This window comes from Populus euphratica, unplaced genomic scaffold, assembly GCF_000495115.2.
Source record: "Populus euphratica unplaced genomic scaffold, PopEup_1.0 scaffold2.1, whole genome shotgun sequence".
Lineage (NCBI taxonomy): Eukaryota > Viridiplantae > Streptophyta > Magnoliopsida > Malpighiales > Salicaceae > Populus > Populus euphratica.
This window is the reverse complement of record NW_011499846.1, coordinates 1545701-1569076: the sequence shown is the minus strand read 5'-3', so window position 1 is coordinate 1569076 and position 23376 is coordinate 1545701. Positions and strand designations below refer to the sequence as shown.

The following is a 23376-nucleotide window of genomic DNA, read 5'->3' as shown; positions in this document are numbered from 1 at the left end:
TTGAAATTAATTTTTTATATAATATATATCTATATAATATCAATTATTTATTAATAATTTATCCATTCATCTAAAACATCCTAGCTCCGCAGCTGCGTATACGCTATATAGAATATCCACTACTAGTCGCCAGGTTAAGTTTGAAATGTTATTATTTATAATTTAAACATTATCGAATTAATATTTTTTCGGAATCCTCCCTCAAAAATCTGGAGAAAAAAAACCGACTATTAAACAAAGTTTATCTGCCTCATGAATACAAGTGTACATTGTCTTGGTGTCATTTAAAGACTTGCACAGCACTGTTGGATGGATCACGTTCGCCCTATACACAGTCTAATATCTGGAGCAATGTCACAGGACATCTTAATTTAATTTGATCTAAAAGTACAGCTAGGACTCTTTAATGGGATCGAGTTAATGCCTGGCTAGTTTACAGCCAACATCACTTTAATAAGAAATTATTATGGACGGTTTGTTATTAATTTTCTATATTAATTTTAGACTACAATTAAATTTAATAATGATATTAAATTTTAATTTAATTAATTAATAAATTTAATTTATATGTTCAGAAGAAATAAAATTTAATTAATTTTTTTTATATTAATTTTACCACTCTCATCTTAAAAATTCATTTAAATGTATGCGAGAGAAAAGAGATTGATATATAAGTATTTTTGAAATACACAATTTGTTTTATCATTAACTCTTATTTTCTAGTGTAGTCAATAAAAAGGGTTAGATTTAGTCCAACTTGATATAATAATTCGTCACAATTAAACAATGATACATCACATAAAAATAAATAAATGACTTGACATGTATATTACCAAACTAGTAAGCTGGGTTTAGGCCGAAATCCGATAAAAGATTTAATCGTTAAAAACTAGAATAATAATTAAATTTAATTTAATTTCCTGTTTAATAAATTATTTTTTTGTATTTTTATTTTGTTTTATAATTGAGGTATGATCTTTAACTTAATTAATGTTTTGTAAACCTTCTAATGAAACACACTTTATCGGCATTATTTTTTAGAAAGAATAAAATCATGAATTTAGAATTCATATATACAAAAAAAATTTACCTGTTAAATTTATGTATTATATGCTTGTTTGCTGTATTTAACTCCTGCTTATATTAGTCAATCTTTGATCTATTCTTACATTAACCTTCAAAACTCAAAATAATAAAAAATATAAAAATTCATTAAAATTTCTAAACCGAGCGAAGAATATTCAAACATGCTGTCAAGGAATTCCAATTTCCTTAAAAATTTAAACTCGACCAGGAATATTTTTTTTCCTGCACTGCCTCGAGAAAGCAAAAGGCAGAGAAGCAATCTTGATTCGTCCATCTTAATACAATTCCCTGCAAATTAAATTCGAACACGTTAACAGAACCACCCAACCATTCAAAAACCCTCACACCAAATCCCACTTCAGTCTCTCTCCCTTTTCTTTTGTCTTTTTTTTTTTTAATTATTTCAGAAGAAACAAACGACCCACGCGAAACCACGCGTCAAGCCGTCAAAAACATCGTACACAGTGCAGAACCCACCTCCTGTCGAGAAAACCTTTTAGAACATCGCCTCAACCTAACAACGAAAGCTAAACCCTCGAGAACAATTCAGGATAGCATTTTTCTCCAACAAGAGAAAGAAAGCCCAGAGAGAGACCAAGAATGCCATCAGAAATAAGCCAGGGACACCCAACAGAAGCCCAAAACACCATGGGGGCTGCACACCAACCGCCAAAAACGACTGAGCCACTGCCTTGTCCAAGGTGTAACTCCACCACCACTAAGTTTTGCTATTACAACAACTATAACCTCTCTCAACCTCGCCATTTCTGCAAGTCATGCCGCCGTTACTGGACACAAGGTGGAACTCTCCGTGATGTTCCTGTTGGTGGCGGTACACGCAAGAATTCCAAGCGCTCTCGCTCAACTTCAAATAATTCTTCATCTATATCTACCTCATCTTCTAATTCTACTTCCTCGAATTCTGCAACTTTGACTGCTTTCACCACCACTCATGAACCCGAATCCATGCCCGTGGTTTTATCCTCGACTACTGACTCTGGTTTAGCAGCTGTGAAAACTGAGGTACAAGCCGGGTTAAATCTGAATGACGGATTACCTTCTGAAGATGGAAACTTCATTTCGCTCATGAACTCTAACGATCAGCATGGGTTTACTGGTCTTGGCGGGTATGGATACGCGTCAGGTTTCGGATTCGGGCCTAGTGAAATGGGTATTGGATTTGGTGGAAGAGGATCTTGGTCCTGTCCCGTAATGGAAAATGTTCTTGTTAATGGTGGTACTTCTGGATGTCATCCCTGGCAGCTTGACTGTGATCAAGTTGAAGGAGGGGGGCTTCAAGCTGGATTTACAGCAGATACTGAAAATTATTTTGGTTCTTGGCCTGATCTTGTTATGTCTGCTCCAGCAGGAAAAGGTTTGAACTGATACTGGCCTTTTCTTTTCACAAAAAGAAAAAAACATGTTCCCTTTTGATGTCCTCGGAGGTTTAGTTTTATTGATTGCTGCAACTTATGTTAATTTCAAGTTGTGTTTTTTGTTTACTGAGCAAGACCGTATAGACTATAGGGTTATGGTATAGAAGATGAAGAAGTTCGAAGCATACCTCTTGTGTAAGTGATTTCTTAAGGTCTTTGTAAAGCTTTTGGGTTTTTGCTCGAACAAATCTTTCGAAGAAAATATAGAAAAAATATGCTCTTTTGCTGTTTAATTATTTGTGCTTGTCTTGGATGGTCGTGAACAAGTAACAGAAGAATCTGACATAACGCATGAAAACTGAGTTCCGGTTTTCGAAGAATGTCTAGACCCTGGTATTATCTCGATTTTCGATATTTTAGCCGCTCGTCTATGTAAGAAACACCCAACTGTATCCTGTTTACGGGGTTGTCTCCACTATCAAGCCAAAACATCCAGTTCATCTTTCGTCTGGCTCATCTTTTTCTGGTTCCTCCCCGTGTTTTTTTGGAATATGCCTGATTATGCTCATTAATGGGGTAGCAATAGAGCTGCTAAACATGGCCCGTTATTGACGGTTCATGGTTAATGCTTGTGCTAATTGGTTTGACAGGCATCCATTTTCATTCATGAGTCAAAACCTAACCAGCTTGCAGAAATGTTGAATGGCATTATTAGCACTGAATTAGCAGCATCATTTTCACAAACTTGTGGATGTTAATTAATTCGATGAATTCAGGGAACATGTCTAGATGGGTTCCGAAGGTCAAAGGTTTTTGTGCATGTTGTCGGCTGTCACCTAACTAAAGAAATCATCTAATTTGGGATTAGATTTGGATCCCCCTCAAATCAGGGAACATGATCTATCATGCCGATAAATTCAATCAATGACAAGGATACAATTTAATCTTGTTATGTTAGCGAGTGGTTAAAATCGTTTTAAATTGTATTAAAATTAATAGTTATTGATTTTTATTTAAAAAAATCGAAAAAATTAATTTGAAATCAACTATTTAGATTCATTTAACATGATAGGTTACATTATCACTAACCAAATGCCACTCAAATATGGCATTTGTTCAGTGTTTTATAATGGAAAAACATGGGATAATAAAAACATGTGATTGGAAGGAACGAGGATGAATATATATATTTGTCTGTCCATGCAAGTTTATAATAGATTTTTATTTTAAAAAAACAAAAATCCCAATTATATTTATTTTTTCAATTACAAGATAAATAAAACACATGCAAGGGTGTGCTAAATCCGAATCATAGCATTAAGAAATGGATTGAGGTACATGAGAAGTATTATTAAGTTGGGCCCAATCAAGTACTTTACCGTTAATAAATTTTGAATTTTTAGGGCACAAGCTTATCATAACCCACCGCAAAAAAACAGGTAAGGACTTTTGAATTAGTGCTGGCAATAATTCAATATCGCACCATGCGTCATCATGCCATTTCTGTCATCATGAATGTTTAGTTCTAGCTTTAAATTGAAGCCAATTGAGTGGCATGTGCAAACACCTACTAAGTTTCCATATTGGTTGTGTAGCAGGGTCACCACATGGTATAAGCCCGCTGTTTCCTTGCTATTCGACCTACTTTGGAAACGTGGACCCTGACCATGATCATGTTTAGCTTATGGAGTACACAAAGCTGAGGCCTGCCTTGCCCCATTACAAACATGAAGCTTCGAGGAACCGTTGTTCCTCGGAGTGGACAGCAACATCTCTCGTCTGGAAGAGACTTCATGCTATTATTATCGAGATCGGTAGTTTGGCATGCGTGACAATGGAACCCCATGCAGCATGATGTTTTAGTCGCATTTCAATTCAAGCTTTTTGTTATTTTCCTAAACACGAAGTATTTTAACCTCCACAATCGCTGTAATGTGCAAAATCAATTATGCCTTGAATCATTTCCTTTGAAGACCTTTTGACCCTTTGGATACCAGAGCTTTCTGATTATTTTGAATGCTTGCTTGCATTCTAAAATACACAAACACTTGCATTTTCAAAAAAGTGGAGATTTGATGATAAAGGAGGGATCAACATTGCGCAGCTGTCAAGGCATACATCTAGTCATTAGCATCGTAAGTAGTTGATGGGTCAAGTTGAGTCTATCTTAGATCAATACACAAGTCGACAAGTCAATCTAAATCTATCATAGATCAATACACAAGTCGGCGAGTAATCTGAATCTATCTCAAACCTAACAAAATAATTTTTTTGAAAAATAATTCTTGTAGTTAACTAGACCAGGCTAGTCAGTCAACATCCACATCCACTTTGGAACAAGTTCAGAATCGATGGGTCACGTTCACTATACTAGCCTATAGGCTATCATTGCGGCATCAGATACTCTAGATCTTATTGCTCCTCTTATTAAATTTATTGAGAGAGAAGTTTAGCATAACAATCAGAAAGAACAAAGTGAAGTCCAATTCCATGGTATAACAAACACAATCATATTTTGATATTTCTCTACATTCTTTTGAAGACAAGACAGTATTGAATCGAAGACAAGTGGATAACCCCTAGTAAAGCCAGGCAAAATCTTGCACAGGCAATTAATCAGGATAAGCTTACCCCGATTCAACTTCCAAAAGCAACATATCCATACATTTAAGTGTAGATTTCTCAGCATCAGCAGGTACAAAAACAACATACAACGTCAACCTATATAATGTTTACAAGGTTGCTGCCCCTGCATAGGATTCTTAATTTGGTGGCTTGAAGAATTTTAATTTAAGTCCACTGTTCACCATGCTCCAGACACCTCCAATGGAGAAGGCCACGCTAAAAGCAATGCCTAACCAACCAAGGATCCAGTTGAAGTACCAATTGAAACTGTATTTGGAAGGTTTTTTTATGAGAACCCACATGAAGCAAGGGTAAGCGAATGTGACTGGAAGTGTCAATCCTCCTAAGAGACCAGCAAGACTGGAGAGGAAAGGGAGTGCTACCCCAATGAAGAAAGAGATGAATCCATAGAACACCCGGAAGCCAGATCGAACCCAAATGGAGCATGGTCGGTTTGTTCGGGTGGTATAGCTAGCTTCAAAACTGTCAAAAACAGGCATTGAATATATCTGGAAGCTGCTTAGGCAATTGAACACCACGAGAAGAAAAGTCATTGCAAGGAGTCCTCGAGGAATGTCGTGGCTGTGAAACCCATACAGGGCATTGAGAATTCCTCCTGAAGGCATCTAAACAAGAGAACAGACATGATTCAAAACTACAGAGAATGGATGCAAGGGAATGCAGGCAGAGTGGAATCAAGCAACGGAAAAGTTATGAACAAAACACAGGACAGACAAGTTATAAACAGTTGTTAATGTACTAGATTCCCCAAGGCAATTGAGAAAACTTGATCGTATGGTAATGGTGAGATTTTACTTTTTGAGGAAATCCAAGCCATAACCATTCTATCAGGAATTGGTAAGTAAAGGCTATCCTAAAACAATACTTGCAGCCAAACCTTAATCAGCACAATCTTGTGCAATTTATAGCACAACTTAATTTTATTTTGCTTTTATTTTCCTGAATGTTGATTGTTTTGCTCCCTTTACATTTTCCACTAGTCACACACTAAAGTAAAAGAGGGAATAAAATGTGTCACGATGATGAACTCACAAGGTTCCCATAAGCCCAAAAGCCTCCAATGGCGACTGGAAACAGGCACAAAGCAATAAAGAAATAGGCAACCTTGGCTCCTTTCCACATGGGCACATGAGCTGGGTGCTTAAATGTTGATGGCATTGTTGCCTGAAGAAAATCAAATAAACTCCTTCAGTTAAAAAAAAAAAAAAAAAACCCTGAAATGATAATGATTTTTTCATATAAAATCATCGCTTCGAAACTCAGAGTGCATACCTGAATCTCCATGGCTAGATTGTGCCCTCTGAAAGCAAAGGCAACAATCCCAAGAGCATTCATGACTGAAAAGACAGAAGCACTAAAGGATGGCAAAGAAAGGGGTTCATAAGAGATTGTAGGTGGCCTTTGTTGGCTAACAGAAAGAACCCACACCATGGTAGAGTAGGTGATAGCTGTTATGGCACCGATAAGTGAAAGTCCCGCAATTGAATTCAGATTTGGGAGCTGGGACAGAACGATGCATAGAGAAGTGAATACCAGGTACCACTCAACTGTTGTTAGGGGATTTGATGAACAGAGCGGCCCACAAACTATTTGAAAGAATAATTTCATTGTCTCCCCTCCTATAAGAATCAAAGCTGTTGCGGTTCCAGCTGACAAATAAACTGTTGGGAAGAGCGCAAGCCACAGGCCTAATCTTTCCCCTGCGACCACAACAATACAGAATCAATATAGAATAGAAATTGCAAAAGACAAAAACTTCTCTAGCTTCAATCACCATGCCATTGAACTACAATTGACAAAATAAACAGAGATGCCAATCAAGCACTGTGAAATATTGATTCCAATCAATTTGAGCAGGTTATAGTTAATGTAACACTCTTACAATTTACTTTATAATTGAATGTCTGAATCTATACCCGGGCTTCATTATTTCTAAGCTTACAAATTTAACAGTTTATTGGGCATGAAATCTATCAGATTTTCAACTGAGCGTGACATGATTCTCACCGAATGCAGCTTGTGCAAGTTCCACATATCTGTTGTATCTCTTCCCGGGAACAGCTTCATGCAGCTGAACTAGAATCCATAGAGTGTAAAGTTGCCAGCAGTAAGCTATGGTTAAGGACAATATTCCCCAACTCCTGGAGAAACAGAAAAAAGAAAGTAAATCAACCAAATTCAGTTGCTTCTGTGCCTCTAAGCAACTAATCCAATTTCCATTCTCATATTTTCAAATTTTCTAGAAGCTCCAATTAAGGAATACGGCAGCAGACCCGCTGCGAATCTTTTTCTTTTTTTAATTTTGTCTCTGAATTTGTGCATTTGACTCCTCTTTTGCTTAGCTTTGTTAGTAGGATAGAAGATGCTGAATTAAGTAACCAAAAAATCAATTGCAAAAACTAAAAGCAGAGTGGTAAATTTGGTCATTTTATCTCTTCTTCACCTTGTAACTTTCTAGGAGCTGCAAACATGCTCGACTACTATTACAGTGTCTAAAGTACTTGATTGGTCCTTTCTACTTCCTTTAAAATCAGTCAAAGCGAGGTGTCAAACTGAACGCATCCCAGCTCTTGTCAGAACCAAAATATTTCGAAACTAAAGGCAGCAATATGTCAAAAAGTATAATTTTAACACTATTTCTATATTTTTTTGGTTATCAAATTTTGATGGAAGTGATAAGTTTCAACGTTGAGAGCTGCACAATTTAAAAATATCAACAATCTTGATCATGAATGGGTAAAAAGCTACAAAAGCAACAATCAAATATAGAGGGGACCTCTGAAATTGGCCAAATGTAAAAAACAGAATTATTAGCGGCCCAATAACAAATATGGTGTCCCTTGTCTAGAATAATTGAATATGCATAAAACCGAAACACGAAATGACCAGCTTCAGCTTTCTAGTATGTTTCTATATCTTCTATTCAAAAACAAATCTTCAAGAACATTATAAAAAGATAAAAGAAGATCACTTTGTAGACCCACTGTCCATAAACTTTTAGCAAAATTCTTCTGACCACCATGTGAAGCCAGTGCTGCAGAGTACAGTCACATTTTCTCATTCGTTGAAATAAAAAGAGAAAAACTCACACCTCACATTTTATATACACAATTGAAAGAAATCGAAATAGGGTAAAAATCAACAAAATGTATGAGGATATAATTGGGTGGTGCAGGGTACTAGAAACTCGAACGCGTCAACAGAAGAATAAAGTAATGAAGTCCAAGCTGAAAACATGATCAAGATGAGCAATTTGAGGGGGTGTAGGGCATAGACTGAAAGCAAGAATCAACCCATGAACATAACTAGAAACCAGTGTCCATCAGATGCATTATTAGTTAAGTACCTCAGCATAATAAATGCATCAAGCAAGAAGTATAGCTTAGTACTTCTATATATGCTCTTCAGATATACAAAATGTAAAGCAAAAGATCAAGGAGTAGTAATTACCAGCCAAGAAAAGCGAAGGCAACGGGCAAAACAAGGGCTTGAAACCCAACACCGGCATTCAAGTTATGAAACGCTGCATAATGAGCATTCCCATTACGAGACTCGGTGATAGGAAGCCAAGCATCTTGCGGATTTAGCTTAGTCAAATGACCCACTTCCTCTAAATAACCCTTCATGTTAATCAACACCCTCTTCATTGGCGTCCCTATTGGGCTCAGAAACCTCGGCGAGATAAACGATGTCGGTGTCCATGCTGTCGATGATTTCGCTTCCTTTGAAGCTGGCCTTGGTGACCTTTGACCTGACGGAGTCAGTATCTCTGGCGTCGATGCACGTGGCGTTGCTGGAATGGATATCAACTCCGTCTCTGGTCTCTCCTCCATTCTTGAATGCTCTCTCTGTGCACCCTCGACCCTCTTTGCGTTGAAATAGAAGTAAAGTGTGTGTATTCGAAATTTGCTCTCTTTGTTACTTTACGTATGTTTATCTTTTTCAGTTGTGTCTGAACCCGAGTGGCTGTGAGGAGGAATGTGAGGGGGTGTAAACAGAGAGCATGAAAGTTTGAAAATTTATGATCGCAACCGTTGATTCTGCATGGAAGTGGAAACGAACGGAGCAGGATGGCTGTAAAAAGGTTGGTTGTGATACGTGTTTCTCGGGTAACGTGAACAAGGTTCTGAATTTACAGGCGTGAAGTTGACTGGTTTTGATTTCGATTGATGGGTTTTTTTTTTGTGTGTTTGTGTGAGTGACTGAGGGACAAGAGATGCAATGCTGATGAGATATATACTATTATATATAGTGAGGGGAGAGGAGAGGGGAAGTGTAATGGATGGTGGGGGATGGTTATAAAACCCGGTCTAGCATATTCCTCGGTTTAAAGTATATGTCATTGGTTGGCTACGTTAGCCCGATTTATTTAAAACAATCTCATTCAAAATTAAAAAAAATATTGAAACGAGTTTTGGAAAGAAAATAAATCAAAATGAATTTTGCTTGGATTTTGATAAGGTTAATTGGATTACATAGATTTTTATCAGTTTAATTTTCATCTAATTTTATATTAAAGTTATTCTAGGTCAAGTTATAAATAGACTAGTTATCAAGAATTCATTTGAAAATGTAACGTAACCCATGTTTTCAAAAAGATTTAAATTTATTTTTTTAATGTTTTTAAATCATTTTGATAGATTAATATTAAAAATAATTTTAAAAAAATAAAAAAAAATCAAATTAATACAATTCTAAGCAAAAATCATTTTAAATCGCAACCACCACCATAATTTTAAATAGGCTTCAAGTTAGTTTGTTTAATAGTTTTTGTAAATGTAATAAAAAAAATTGTATTTAAAAAAATTAAGTTGGAATTTTAACAAGGTTAATTAGATTATATAGATTTTACTAACTTAATTTTCATCTAATTTTATATGAAAATCAATCTGAATAATTTTAGACAAACCAATTATTAACTTCATGTATCTAATATTATGATAAAAAAAAAAATTCATAGCTTTGTTAGCCAAAATTCTAAAACAAACTTTTAGCCAGACCAATATAAATCTACTGTATATGTTAATTAAAAATACTTTAAAATTGTAAATGAAGTATATCGCAAATCCACGTCTAAGATCACATAGACAAACAGAGCCTTAACCGGTGCCGGCCGGGTTTGGCATGCCAAGTATGGGGTGGGGCACTGGGGTAGGTCAAAGAGTACATCCATCATTTCAATCAGGGTGTTTGATGAATGATCATTTTAGAGTGGGCCCCAGGTCTCTCTCCGGATTTTCGGTTGTCAGGACTTGAATAATGGATGCGTGGCGCGTTGGTATTGGAATGTCAAAGTATCTGGTTTTGTACCGATTGCTAGATAACCCTAAAAGTGTTGTTTGGCTATTAGCAGTCTAATTTCCAAGGTTTTACCGCTCTTATTTTTACCTAGTTGAGGAAGATTATTATGATTTTTCTATGATATTTAAGTTATCCTGCTATCTATTTATATATTAATTAAGATTAAATTTTATTTGTAAATATTTCTAATAATATTTTTTTATATTTGATTTAATATACTTAAAAAAAAAAAATTCTTTGTATATATCTATGCTAAAAAGTTACTACAATTTTTTAGATAGTTTTTTTTCTGGCTTCTTCAAACAATCTGTAAAAAATTAAAATTCATGGAATACTATATCTAAAATCATGCAATTTTTTTTTATAGACCTTGTACTATATTCTAGGATTATTTTTTTCTATAAATAAACTAATTTGTTATTTCATTAATAAACAATTTGTTTTAGATTTCAAATCAAGGTATTGATAAACAAAATTTGATTTAAGTTATTATATATTTTACAGTTAAAAATATGTGTTTTGTATTTTCAAAAAAATATAATGTTAAATAAAATTTTCATATATGTGACAATTTTAATTTTAATCTTATAAACAAAAAGTATTGAAAGGGGTATTTTAATTTTAAAAATATGAAATTACACAGTCCATTGATTTAAAAAGAAAAGGTCTTGAAATTCATACGAAAGATGAACGCCGCGCGCGTGGGATAAGCTATGAAGATCCGAGACCAATCGATAAAGTAAGGAAGAGGAACATTGAAGGGTCCCACGGTCATCGATTACTGCGCGGCGGTAACTTTGAAAAAAAGTAGGGACACACAGTGTCAGGTTTGTTCGACACCACCACGTGCCACTCATCTCGCGTGGCTTGTGCAACCATGCGATTATTAGTCTTGCCATATTTGTTAACCACGCATGGTGCCTATCTACAAATTTTGAAGTCCCGGACAAAGGAGATCTCCATTTTCAGTGGATTTTTTTTTTTTTAACCTTTTGGTAAAACCATACTGGAGAAGTTCATCCCATGCTTAGCTTCGATCATTATCATTAAATTCGACGTGGTGATTCGATGACTATTTGATGTTATTGTCCGGATTTTCTCGTATTTTTTTAAAGAGTGAGACTGATTTGTTACATTATTTAATGATTTGAAAGAATTTAAATTAAGTTTAAGGTTAAATTATAAAAAAAAAAATTGATTAGTTCGATAAAATTTAATATATCTTTTTTAGTAACTTATAAAACTCATTTCAAACTAGATTGATTAAATTTAAAAAAATTAAAAAATAGCATCACGGTAAAAAATGAAATAAATTATCTACATTAACTTGGTAATCCAAGTATTTTTTTTTCAAATCAATCTAGAAGTTATATCTAATGACCGTCTTTGATTAATTATGAAAAACTAGCATGTCGAACAGCATATCATTTTGTTTTTTTATTTTTTTTTTGTTTGTTTTGCATGCTTAGTCAACATAATACTGTTCTATATAATCCTTCAGTTATTTTTTCTCGATGGAAATTATCATTTAGATTTAGATGATTATTGGCATATGTATTTTTATTTTTACATGTTTTTTAAAAATATTTTTAATTTAAAAAATATTGAATTTATATTTTCTTTAGAGCTTTCTAATATTCTGTAACGGATGATTATTATTTTCCGAAGCAAAGAGATGGACCACAGCGCACCAGGGCTTGCTTGCCGAAAGTTGGATCGGCGCTGCTGTTCCGGTTATTCTTCCGACTCCATTTATTTTTAAATTGAGCTCCCCTTTAAACCGTTGTCGATAACTAATCATTTTGGTCAAGCGAAAGTTGTATATTGTAGGGTTTGTGGGAATTTCTTATGAGTTATTTATCTATTAGAGCTTTTAACAAGTCCATGAATTAATTAAATCTTGCTGGGTTTTCTATGAGACAGGAACATGGGAAGTTGACGGCTACGGTCCTTCAACTTGTTTTAATTAGAATGAGTGCTATCACTATGATCCCAAACCCTAAGTGCTAGGGCGTAGAAATATAATCGCAAAACTCAACTAGTAATTAAACTTGGACAAGGTTTGAGGATGTGTTGGGACCATCGATATAGGTCCATCCCTTGATTATTTTTTTAAAAAAAATAATATTATTTCGGTTCAAAAAAATCAACTCATTAAAAGTCGTGTTTTGACATAGTCAAACATTAATTGATCAGGTTAGTGAACCTGTGTTTTTAGTCGGCAGGTGAACGAGATCTGTAGAACAACTCTTGAGTCCAGTATAGGTTTTACAACGATACAACCGAAAAGAATGCTTCCATTCCAAGTTCCAATTCACTTGCCATGAATAGTGGATTCCATGGCGCCGACCGAGAGGCTTGAAGCAATGTATGTGCCAACACATCCCTGTTGGGAGAAGTTAGAAAATAAAATAGTGCCAGAACTCTGCCACCTTGCTTCAATTTGTTCTTGGAGAAATCTACAGATTAATTCAATAGACATAAACACACAGATAAAATTATATAAGATTTATATCTTAACGAGATAAATTAAATCAATCAAATAATATATATCCTTGTAGCTTAGCTCACGAGAAGGATAAATCAAGAGGCTACAAGCCCTAAACATGGTAATCTTAGCTCATGGAAAATCATGCTTGTTTATATCCTCGAAGGCAAACTTGAGTTTTTGTCTTGGGCTCCATTCTAGAACTCGCAGCCCATTTACATGCCCACTCTATTAAGGGTTTCAAAGTTCAAGCCCAGCTTATTATTATCCATCACTGCATATCGGCTGTGTGATAGCTTTGCTACTTTCTACAGGCCGATATAGGCCCATACATCTCAACGGGATTGTTAACAGTTGAGATGGCATTCATTTGTTTGTCTTGGGAAGCATTGTTTTAAAACCCATATCAGCCCCCGGAAATTAACCCGGGATCTTGAACCAGTTTGATTAATTCAGTTAAAAATCAAGAATGACGTGGTAATCCGATCGACTCGGATCTAGTTTAAATAAAATCTGCGTTATCAATTCGTTGACTTTTAAATAAACACAATAATGTTGTTTTTATTTTTATGAAAATCAGGAAAATCCAGATTAACCTCTTAATTTATAAAATTAGTTTTATTGATCTCGAATTAGGTTTTAAAATTAGGAGTGAAGGTTGGTGCAGGATGATGGGCTTTGTTGTAAAGATTCTGTTTTCCTCGAGAGGTGGACTCTTTCGAAGGTTACTAGCGTCCAGACATTCCTAAAATTGGAAACAATTTCTCCAAATCTTAAGTGCTAAGACTCGAGAGTTCAACATTAATCTTTTAATTATTCATGTTGAACGCGGTGTCGTCGTGTGAAAAAAAAGTGTTCGATAGATGACAGTTCAACAATCTGATTCTTGACTTCGTTTAATGTGTTATTAAATATTCAAAATATTATGAAAAGAGTGCTTCAATTAGCGACATCCATGCTTGACTGAGAAGTTAGAGAAAAGAATCTTCCCTCTTATTAAATCAATAGTTACTCGGTTATTAGACCCAATCGGATATGGTGGATAAATTTGATTTGGCAGTGAAGTGTGGTTTGAGTTAAATTTATTTTCAAATCATTTTAAATATTGATCTGGTTCATGAATTGTAACAGTGTAAATACAATTTTATTATTGCAAAAAAAAAAGAGAGAGGAAACCTGTAATTATATAATTAAAGGTAAAAAAGTCTTTTTTATTAGGATATATTGGTTATTGTAAAATTGATATGGGATAAAATGGCTCGGATAAGTGTTTTTTTTACAATCCAATGATTGTTTTGCCCTCGAAAATTAAAAAAAAAAAAATCTTTGGTGAGGGGAATTTTTATCTTTCCCTTGAAAGAGAAAAAATTAAACATGAACATGCATAGATGGGCTTCCCTGTCCTTTTATTTTCAAAATAGAAAAATAATAAAATTAATCTTATAATTCAAAACAACAAAGAGTAAAGGTTGTTTTTGTTTTTTTATTTTTTTTAGGTTTTTTAAGGGATGACATAATAATTTTAAGGTTTTAAATATTATTTTAAAAACATTATACTTGTACGTGTGAGGGATCTTGTGGTGGCCAAAGTCCAACTTTTATTACGGTGTTAGGAGCGGCATGTTGTTCTCTTTCTAGCAACATGACGCGTGAAAAGGTGTGGTTGGGTCATGATAAAAATATTTTTTTCTCGCGTTTTCTAAAAACCACACATGAACTTTTAAAAAAATAATTGTGTCATATGATTTATAATCTTATTGATTTTGATTTTTTTTATTTGATGTTTGATGTTTTTTGGAGTTTGGATTGTTTTTAATTTCATCTCTTTGTATTTTATTCAAGTTAATTTTTTTTATTTGATTTGGTCCCTCAACTTTTAATTACTTTATTTATGTTCTTTATACTTTCTTTTTTTAAAAAAAAAAATATAACTTCATCCCTTTTAATTTTACTACATTCTTTTAATTTATCATTCATCGTCATTTTTTTTATGTTTCTATGATTTTTTTTACTTATCTTTTTAAAATTTTATCCCTCAGTATTTAATTTCATTTGGTTTTTTTATTCAGTTTTGGTCCTTGTACTTTTAATAACTTTTTTTTCCAGTTTAACCTCTAATTATTTTCTTTTATTTTTTTACCAAGATTTGTCTGCATTGTTTGGGTTTAAAATTATTTTATTATTATATATTTTAATTTATTATTTTTTTATGATTGCTTTCCAACAAAATAGTCTTTAATTGAAAATTGATTTTTTCCTCTGGGATTCATTATTGACATTAGGTTATAAGTCCTCAAGTTCATTTTTTTTCATGTTTTTTTTTATTTAATTATCACAATCTTATATTCAGGGTAATATATTAGTTAAATTAACCATGACTGCTTCAATTTTTTTCCTTGGTTTTTTCTTATAAAACTGATTTTTTTAACAATTTTATACCTCAGCATTAATTTACCTGCCCTCTAGCTATGTGATTTTTTAACTTTTTTGTGGTTGGGTTATTATAAGTGCGGGTTAATTAAATTAATCCAAGTTAACTTGTATTTTCTCACTCAATGGTTTTTTTATTTAATCTGGGTCTTTTTGCTATGTCTCTTTTTTAAAAATTTATTTTTTTAATTCCGATCTCATATTTCAAGTATCAAATTAATCAAGTTTACTCATTTTTTCCTTAATGTTTTATGACTTGTTTTTTTAATTTTATTATTTTATATTAAATTATTTTTCCTTAAATCTGGTTATTTTTTCATTTCTCTTCATGTTTTGTTATTTCGAGAACAAGTTGGCAAAGCCGACCTGTATTAATTTAATTTTTTTAATTTATTTTTATACTTTCTTTTTACCATGTCATTATTTAAAAATTATTTTTTTTATTTTAATCTCATATTATATATTATCTATTTATTTAATTATTTTGAGCTGACTTGAATTTTTTCTCTTACATTATATATTTTTAAAAAACTTTATGTACGAAACTAAATTATTAGAACATAAACTTTATAATTTCTTTCTTTCCCATGTTGTCTTGGTGTCGTATCCTACATGGTGTTTTAATTAATTTAATTTAAATTATTATTATTTAAATATCTGTTTGACCCTTCCGCCATATACCATGAGACACCTGTTTAATTTCACAAAAAATATATCATTCTAGAATTAACACGAATTTAGCTAGTGATCTAAATGCATTTTATAGTTTTGTCGTTTTGTGAACTTATCCATTATCTTTATAAACTTCTCCCCGCGTTTCACAAATTTCTCAACAATTTCCGTTTTTCTACGGACCAAATAGCAACGGTTTTTGAACGGACCGAGATACAATGAACCAAGCCAGACATCGGTAATTTCCTGTCATGTCTGCCGTCGTGATAGGCTGCTGCTGCTGATGCTCTAGAGAACAGAGAGGAGATTTTTTAATTAATTAAATTGCTCCCATAACACAGACATATAATTTTAAAACCGGTCCAGTCTAGCCTGATAAATTCGCTCAAAAAAAAACACAACTGATTCAGGACTGGAACCAGATTTAAAAAAAATAAAAAAATTAAAACTTGAGGTAACTCGATGAATAGATTGACTTAACAAAACTTAATTTAAAATTTAATTATAACCTGTTAACTTTTAATTTTTTATTAAAAAATATTATTTTAATTTTTTAAATAAATTAAAATTAATCAGAGCAATCCAATATTACAATCAAAACCTAAAAATCAGGCTATAAGCTGGGTCAACCACCAAGCATGTTTATAAACTTTGCACAAACAACGGCTTGTTATCGGTAAAATTAAGCACACAAGCAGTTATTTTACATGTTGACGAGTATAGCGTGGTTGTTTATGAAATATATATTATTTAAAAATATATTGAAATAATATTTTTTATTTTTAATATTATTATATCAAAATAATAATAAAATTTAAAAAACCATAATTTTAACTGCATTCGTAAAGCATGATTTGGGTTATTTTGTATGTATACTGATTCATGGAAAATGATTTACAAAATTTCCATGTTAAAATTTCATGAGAGCTAATGTAACATTTAATAAAGATAAATAATTGACCTCGTATAGAAGAAAAAATAAATCTATGATGTATACGAGTTTTGAATTAAAGATATATTTGTATGGTATCATAAACTCCAGGGCTAATGAGTCAACGTGTTCAGGTAACTTTATAATTTGTCTGTGTTGCTAATTAAATAAATTTTATTTTATTAAATTTTTAATCTATCATTTTCAAGCCGAATTTATTTTATTAAATTTTATGTTTAGTTAATTTTTAACTTTAAATTGAAATAATATTGCTTTATTTTTTAAAACCAAATAAAATTTTGATCAAATCAAGAATTATTCACCAAGTTCAAGTAAATTTTCAACAAATGTGTTTTAAGTCCGGCTTGGACCGGATTCATTTTCAAGCCGGATTGGTTTAATGACATTTACTTTCTTACCATCATCCACCCAATAAACAACCACCACGTCACCAAAATCAATTTCCTTAAAGCCCACAACAGTCATTTCCACCACCACCCCCTATTATCCTCTGAACTAGCGAACTCTAGACCTTGGTCCTCCTTCTCCTGCCCTGTAAAATCCCCAGTCTCTGCAATCATTAAATAAAAAAAAAAGGAAAGAAAAAACCCTAATTTGCATGAACAGCAATCTACTTGTTAGATTCAACGATAGGAACTAAGTTAATTAAAATTATTGGTATTTTTTATTAACTAGCCGACTAGCCCTGCTTTTTGAAATGAACGACAGAGGCAAATTTGGGCTGATGTATGCGCTTACGTTTTACTCGTTGGATCTTGTGGCAATCGGCCACCTTGGGTTTGACTTGCTGGTAATAGAAGACCCCTCTTCTACAGGAGTTATAGACATCTTCTTGCCCCTGAACTTCCTTCTTGTTTGCATATCTGCCACCGTTTTTCAGACGTCGGGGTATGCAATAACAATTATTTTTTCATGGATTTTCTATTTAAAAATATATGGAAATAATTTTTTTATTTTTAAAATATTATTTTTGACATTAGCTTATCCAAAAATATAAAAATATCAAAAAATTATTAATTAAAAAATAATATTTTTTAAAAATATTTTAAAAATATAAAAAATAAATAGAAAAATTTGATAAAATTTCAATTTAAAATATAATCATAGTTTAATTTTTTAATCGGTAGTTAGAAAACATAAAAATTTTCTTTTTTAGTAAAGTTTGAAATTGAAAATTTTTAAGAATAAATGTTTCATGGGCAAATGAATAATTTTATTAATAATATAATTTTTTTTGAAAAAATAATAAAAAATTATTTTTTCATGGTAAATAAATAAACAGTCACCTAAAAAATAAAAATTATAAAAAACAATAACAAAATCAGCATAAGTTAACTAAAAATACCCTAAAAAAGCTGACACAGCACAATATATTTTATAAAACAACACAGTAAACATGAAACAAGATTTATCATATCCTTGTTATGAATAAAGTATACACAGTGGATTTATTAAACTCCTCACTCTTTTTTTGCCCTGTAAGTTGTTTTTTTTCTCCTAATAAATTAAAATAAGATCATTAATAATAATTATTTATGGCTAGAATATATACATAATCATGTTAAAAACCATGTCCTTCACTGTAAGAAAAAAGTTAAGTAATTTTTATATTTGATTATATCTCTTATCTTAATATTTTTAAAAGGAAGTATGATCCAAGTTCAATCCCAATAAGAAATTTCTTGTTTTTGTATTTTAGGTTTGAATTTTTGTGTATATACCTGTTATTTCTGAGATGTTTTATTTATTTATTTAATTTATAAAATATTTAATATATCTAATAATTAATTATGGTGCATATAATCTGGTTTAAACAGTTGAATTATAAAAAAAATAAAAACCTCAACCAAAATCCAACTACTCCATGCCTTAAAAACCTAAACTACCCCTCTTCAAACACACAGTGGTAACTCCGTAAATAAAGAGCAAGAAAAGTCAACTTTCATTACTCCTCCACAGCCGCCGCGTATTAAAACCCAAGCCTTCCAGTTAACTGGCGTTTCCAATTTTCCTCCCGCATTGCTTGCGTTCCCTTTCACCAAAACCCCCCCTCTTTCCCGAGCCTCTCTCTCAGAGCTCAGGGTCTCCATCTCCTCCCATCGCCAAACCCTAATCCGCCGATTCGAATCTCAATCACGCTCAATTTTGACCTCACAAACTAGCTCAGCCTCTTAACTCGTAATTCACATCTCCAGTTCACTGATTTTTTCGGTAGAAATGTTGTCTATTTCTTGCTAGGCTTACCTAGATCATCAACCCTCTTAGTACCCGAAGTCACTATTTACCAAATCTTTATCTTGTTATTCGAAATTGCTATTATGGCGATCAGAGTTACCTTTTCTTTCTCCGGCTACGTTGCCCAGAACCTAGGTGTTCGTGTCGGTAACTGTCGGTATCTCAACGAATGTTTTATCCGGTCACGGATATTTGCTTCACCAGCAACAACCACCACAACACACAATTCTGATATTGAACCCCCTGGCCCGAGAGCGGGAACAGATTTTCGCCGCCGAAACCTGAAGAGGAATTATAGTAATTCGGCGGCGATGTATAGTACGATGGCTGGTGAGATTTTTGGAGATAATTGTAAAGGGAGTGCGATTGCGGCTGGATTAGTTTCTCTGATGAAGTCAACGGCCGGGGTTTCTTGTTCTAACATGGGTGCTTGTGGAATTTCACCATTTAAAGCCGTCTCGATCCTGCCGTTCTTGCAAGGATCGAGGTGGCTTCCGTGCAATGAGGCGGTTCTGGGATCGAGGAGTCCTGAGGTGGATAGAGGAGGGACAGGGACAGGGACAGGGACAGGGACAGTGAAGTCTGTGGAGAAGGTGAGTGAGAGCAAGAGCAGTACTAGTGTGAGCTTCCAGATTAATGGGAAGGAGTTTGAGAGGACAGGAAGTTGGTTTTCAAGGGTTTTTAATGTTTGCTCGGAGGATGCCAAGGCCATGTTTACTGCTGCTACTGTTAGTTTGTTGTTTAGGTCCACCTTGGCCGAGCCTCGATCCATTCCTTCAAGTTCTATGTATCCTACTTTGGACGTGGGCGACCGTATTTTAGCAGAGAAGGTGAGAGCGAACACACACTTTAGCATATTTTCGTGTTTATTTTTGGTGTATTCATGTGAAATTGTGTCTGTTTTGAAGACCCTTTCGAGAGTGATGGCCTTAGATCATATTTGGCTATCCTTTTTGACCTCTGTCACCATGTTTGGATGGTTGATTGATAATTCTGATAGCTAGTGTGGTGACTAATTTGATGATATTTTGAGGTATATTTAAAAAGTATGAAATGGAATTGATATCGAAACACCGTCCTATGTAGAGTCGAAACGAAATTTATAATGCTCAAAAATCAAGCGAGACTCCTTTGTTGGCATTGATTGTTGATGCATTTATTTGTTTTCATATACGCTTTTGAAGTAGGATATGATATTTGTTCATTTATGAAAATTCTGGTGAAAATTTGATACTTAACTCTTTCTTTCTTTCATGATATTGATATTGTATTTTTCCCATCTTTCTTGTCATAGGTTTCATACGTTTTCAGAAAGCCTGAAGTCTCAGATATAGTCATTTTTAAAGCTCCTCCAATCTTGCAGGTATAAACTAGATTTAGTTTTTGATGAATATGTATAAGATTTTGTTATTTCCTATTAAATCATAGATCGCTAACTTGTGTTTTATATGTAATTTGCAGGAGTTTGGTTTCAGTTCAGGCGATGTATTCATAAAGCGAATTGTGGCAAAGGCTGGAGACTATGTTGAAGTAAGCCTCTATATGAATATATAACTGATCCTGTTAGGAATGGAGGTGTTTGTTGTCTTCTTTCTTCCTTTTCCTCCCATTGTCATTAGATGCCGGCAAGTTTCAGCCAAAAACATAAAGCATCATCTCTGCTGCTGACTTCTTGTGTTATTTGTGGACTATTTATAGGTTCGACAGGGCAAATTATATGTGAACGGTGTTGTTCAAGATGAAGAATTCATCAAGGAGCCACTTGCTTATGAGATGGAATCAGTGGTAATGGATTTTGTTGATTTCTGCTTGTATTTTGCATATTCATACCATGTTCATTTATTTATATTTGTTTCACTTGGCCAAGTGTTCCCATATTAGCTAACGAAATTAATTTGGTTTCTTTTGCAGCTTGTCCCTGAAGGTTATGTCTTTGTGATGGGGGACAATCGTAATAATAGTTTTGACTCTCACAACTGGTAAGTTGAGAATCTTTCTAATGCTGATTTGGTTTGGGAACATGATATAATAGGTTGGAAAGAAAAAAATAGTCTCCATTGGGCGTCGACAATTTGATGGTGTTCTTCGCAAATATCACAAACACATGTTTGGCAATGTCCATATCATCTGAAGTAACGCAAAGGAATATAAATGTAAATCAACATAATTTCTATTGATGTTTATTCTGAAAACACAAACTCTTAATGTTGGTGTTTCAAACTCTTTTCAGGGGCCCGCTTCCTATCAAGAACATTGTTGGTAGGTCAGTATTTCGCTACTGGCCTCCCTCCAAAGTATCCGACACCATATACGATCCACAAGTGGCAAAGAATGCAATCTCTTGACACTGGTCTCCGCAAGGATCTCTGATACCTAATATTTTTGGCTCCTGGTTGAGCAATTGTGACTACCCTCACTGCTATCATCACAGTTCTGCTTATCTTGAATGTATCAGATGATGGATCATCGTCTCATCCATCTGTTCGTTTCTTTGTTGATGACCAAACTGTGGCTTATGACACATTCTTTCTTGTAAATCATATTTTCCAAAACAAAAGACAAGTGGAAGAAGTAATAGACATGTTCATTGCTTTGTATCTTTATTTATTGTTCTTGTTTCTTGGGGAATTCAGCAATGCACCAAGCGACCTGCATGGATTTCTGCAACTATTGCTGTGCCCATTTCAGTGCGTGTATTGTCTTCTTATGCCTGAGGTTGACGCATTATGGAAAGCTCCTGGTATTGGTTTCCTTTGGTGCTATGGTTCTTGATGCGGTTCCTCTTGAAGATGTGGTTGTTAGGGGCAGGGGAGTGCATCATGATTTTGGTCGTTCGGAGACCTTGCAATCCAGCCTTGCACTGGAGAACCTCCTGGAGTTGATCATACAGATTGCTGGTCAATAAACAGAGCTTCATTATTTCAGATTGTTTCTAATATTTTACTTCATTTGTTTGAACGCTTGAATAATTTTTGCCTTTAAAGAAGGCTGATTTAGACTGAAAAATCGACTCTGGTGGTACTTCATCTTTTCCTCCGGTTTGTTTCAGTTATCTTTTATTGCAGCCTGGCTTTGTGGTATTGAAAATCATACCCTGATTCTCTTTTGCTTGATGGCAAATTGATTGTCACTTGCACTTGTTTAAGCTTGTTAGCGTGGGCTGGTCAGTTGTTTCCTTGATGCATTTGATTTGATGAAGCCCTGTAAATCTACCGTGGAATTGATGTTCTCTCATCCCCTGGATGCTGCTCCAGCATGCAGGGAGAGACTGGTGCTGAACCAGCGGTTGTTTTTGGTGGTCGTTTTGGCATCTTCTGGGTTCTGACTCAGCTACTTCCAATACAAAACCACTAATGTGGTTATTCTTATTGGGGTTGATAGATGTAAAATAATGAAAAGTGGTGGTGGTGGAGGTGGTGGATATGTTTGTGGTCAAGATTGATGGGGTTTGAAGTATTTGAATGATGTAATGAATGGTAGATTATTGATAGCAAAATATTGAATTTTCTGAGTTTTTTTTTAAATAAATTAAATTAAAACCTAATCATAAAATATTTTTCATTGATGGAGTTTTGTAAAATTCTTTTTTAAAAAAATAAGGAAAACATTCCCTTGGAAGTTAATTGCATGATTTCTTGCCTCGCACATTATAAAAGTGTTCGGAGTAGATCCATAAACTAATGTCAACTTTGATATTAATGTCCATAATAAAACTTGTCGTGAACGCACAAGTTAGCGGTTAGCTTAATTTGAAAAAAAAAAAAAAAAAACAGCGAGAGAGAAAGAGATGATTACTCGATGAAAATTTCAATAAATCTTTTTGAGAGCACCGGTTTTACTTTTTCAGGGTAAAAGCAACAGTTTAATTATTGAAGTCATGACAGCTATTATTAATTATTTGATCCGCTTTTTGCTGAGGGCTAAATACTTTTTCTTAAAAAAAAAAATGAATGTACAATCTATTTTAATGTTTTTTATTTAAAAAAATTACACATATAAATAAAAATTTTTTAATTAAATAAATTGATAAGTATTTATATAAACAACTCTAAAATAATTCATTTACCATAACTAAAAAACAACTAAAAGCAAAACTTAAAAAAATCAAAACACATATATAAATTAAAATATTTAATCTTATAAGATGAAATATTTATTAAGTTATATTTACTTAATTTATTTATTAAACA

At 33.5% G+C, this 23376-nt stretch overlaps 3 protein-coding genes across 3 annotated transcripts; 2 read left to right on the top strand and 1 right to left on the bottom strand.

Moving 5' to 3' along the window:
* Positions 1–1385: 1385 nt before the first annotated feature.
* LOC105130099 (Dof-type zinc finger DNA-binding family protein) lies at positions 1386–2755 on the top strand. Its single transcript, XM_011032450.1, has one exon. It carries the CDS (start codon positions 1687–1689, stop codon positions 2470–2472), a length of 786 nt encoding a protein of 261 aa, XP_011030752.1. The 5' UTR covers positions 1386–1686; the 3' UTR covers positions 2473–2755.
* Positions 2756–4956: 2201 nt separating this feature from the next.
* On the bottom strand, positions 4957–9334 carry LOC105130091 (Transmembrane amino acid transporter family protein). The gene is made up of 5 exons (XM_011032439.1): positions 8559–9334; positions 7116–7249; positions 6381–6808; positions 6141–6272; positions 4957–5713 (listed from the first exon to the last, which is right to left on the bottom strand). Exons 1-5 carry the CDS (start codon positions 8939–8941, stop codon positions 5225–5227), a joined length of 1566 nt encoding a protein of 521 aa, XP_011030741.1. The 5' UTR covers positions 8942–9334; the 3' UTR covers positions 4957–5224.
* Positions 9335–18946: 9612 nt separating this feature from the next.
* Positions 18947–22276, top strand: LOC105130070 (thylakoidal processing peptidase 1, chloroplastic-like). The gene is made up of 6 exons (XM_011032406.1): positions 18947–20016; positions 20481–20549; positions 20648–20716; positions 20885–20971; positions 21098–21165; positions 21417–22276. Exons 1-6 carry the CDS (start codon positions 19270–19272, stop codon positions 21529–21531), a joined length of 1155 nt encoding a protein of 384 aa, XP_011030708.1. The 5' UTR covers positions 18947–19269; the 3' UTR covers positions 21532–22276.
* Positions 22277–23376: the final 1100 nt, after the last annotated feature.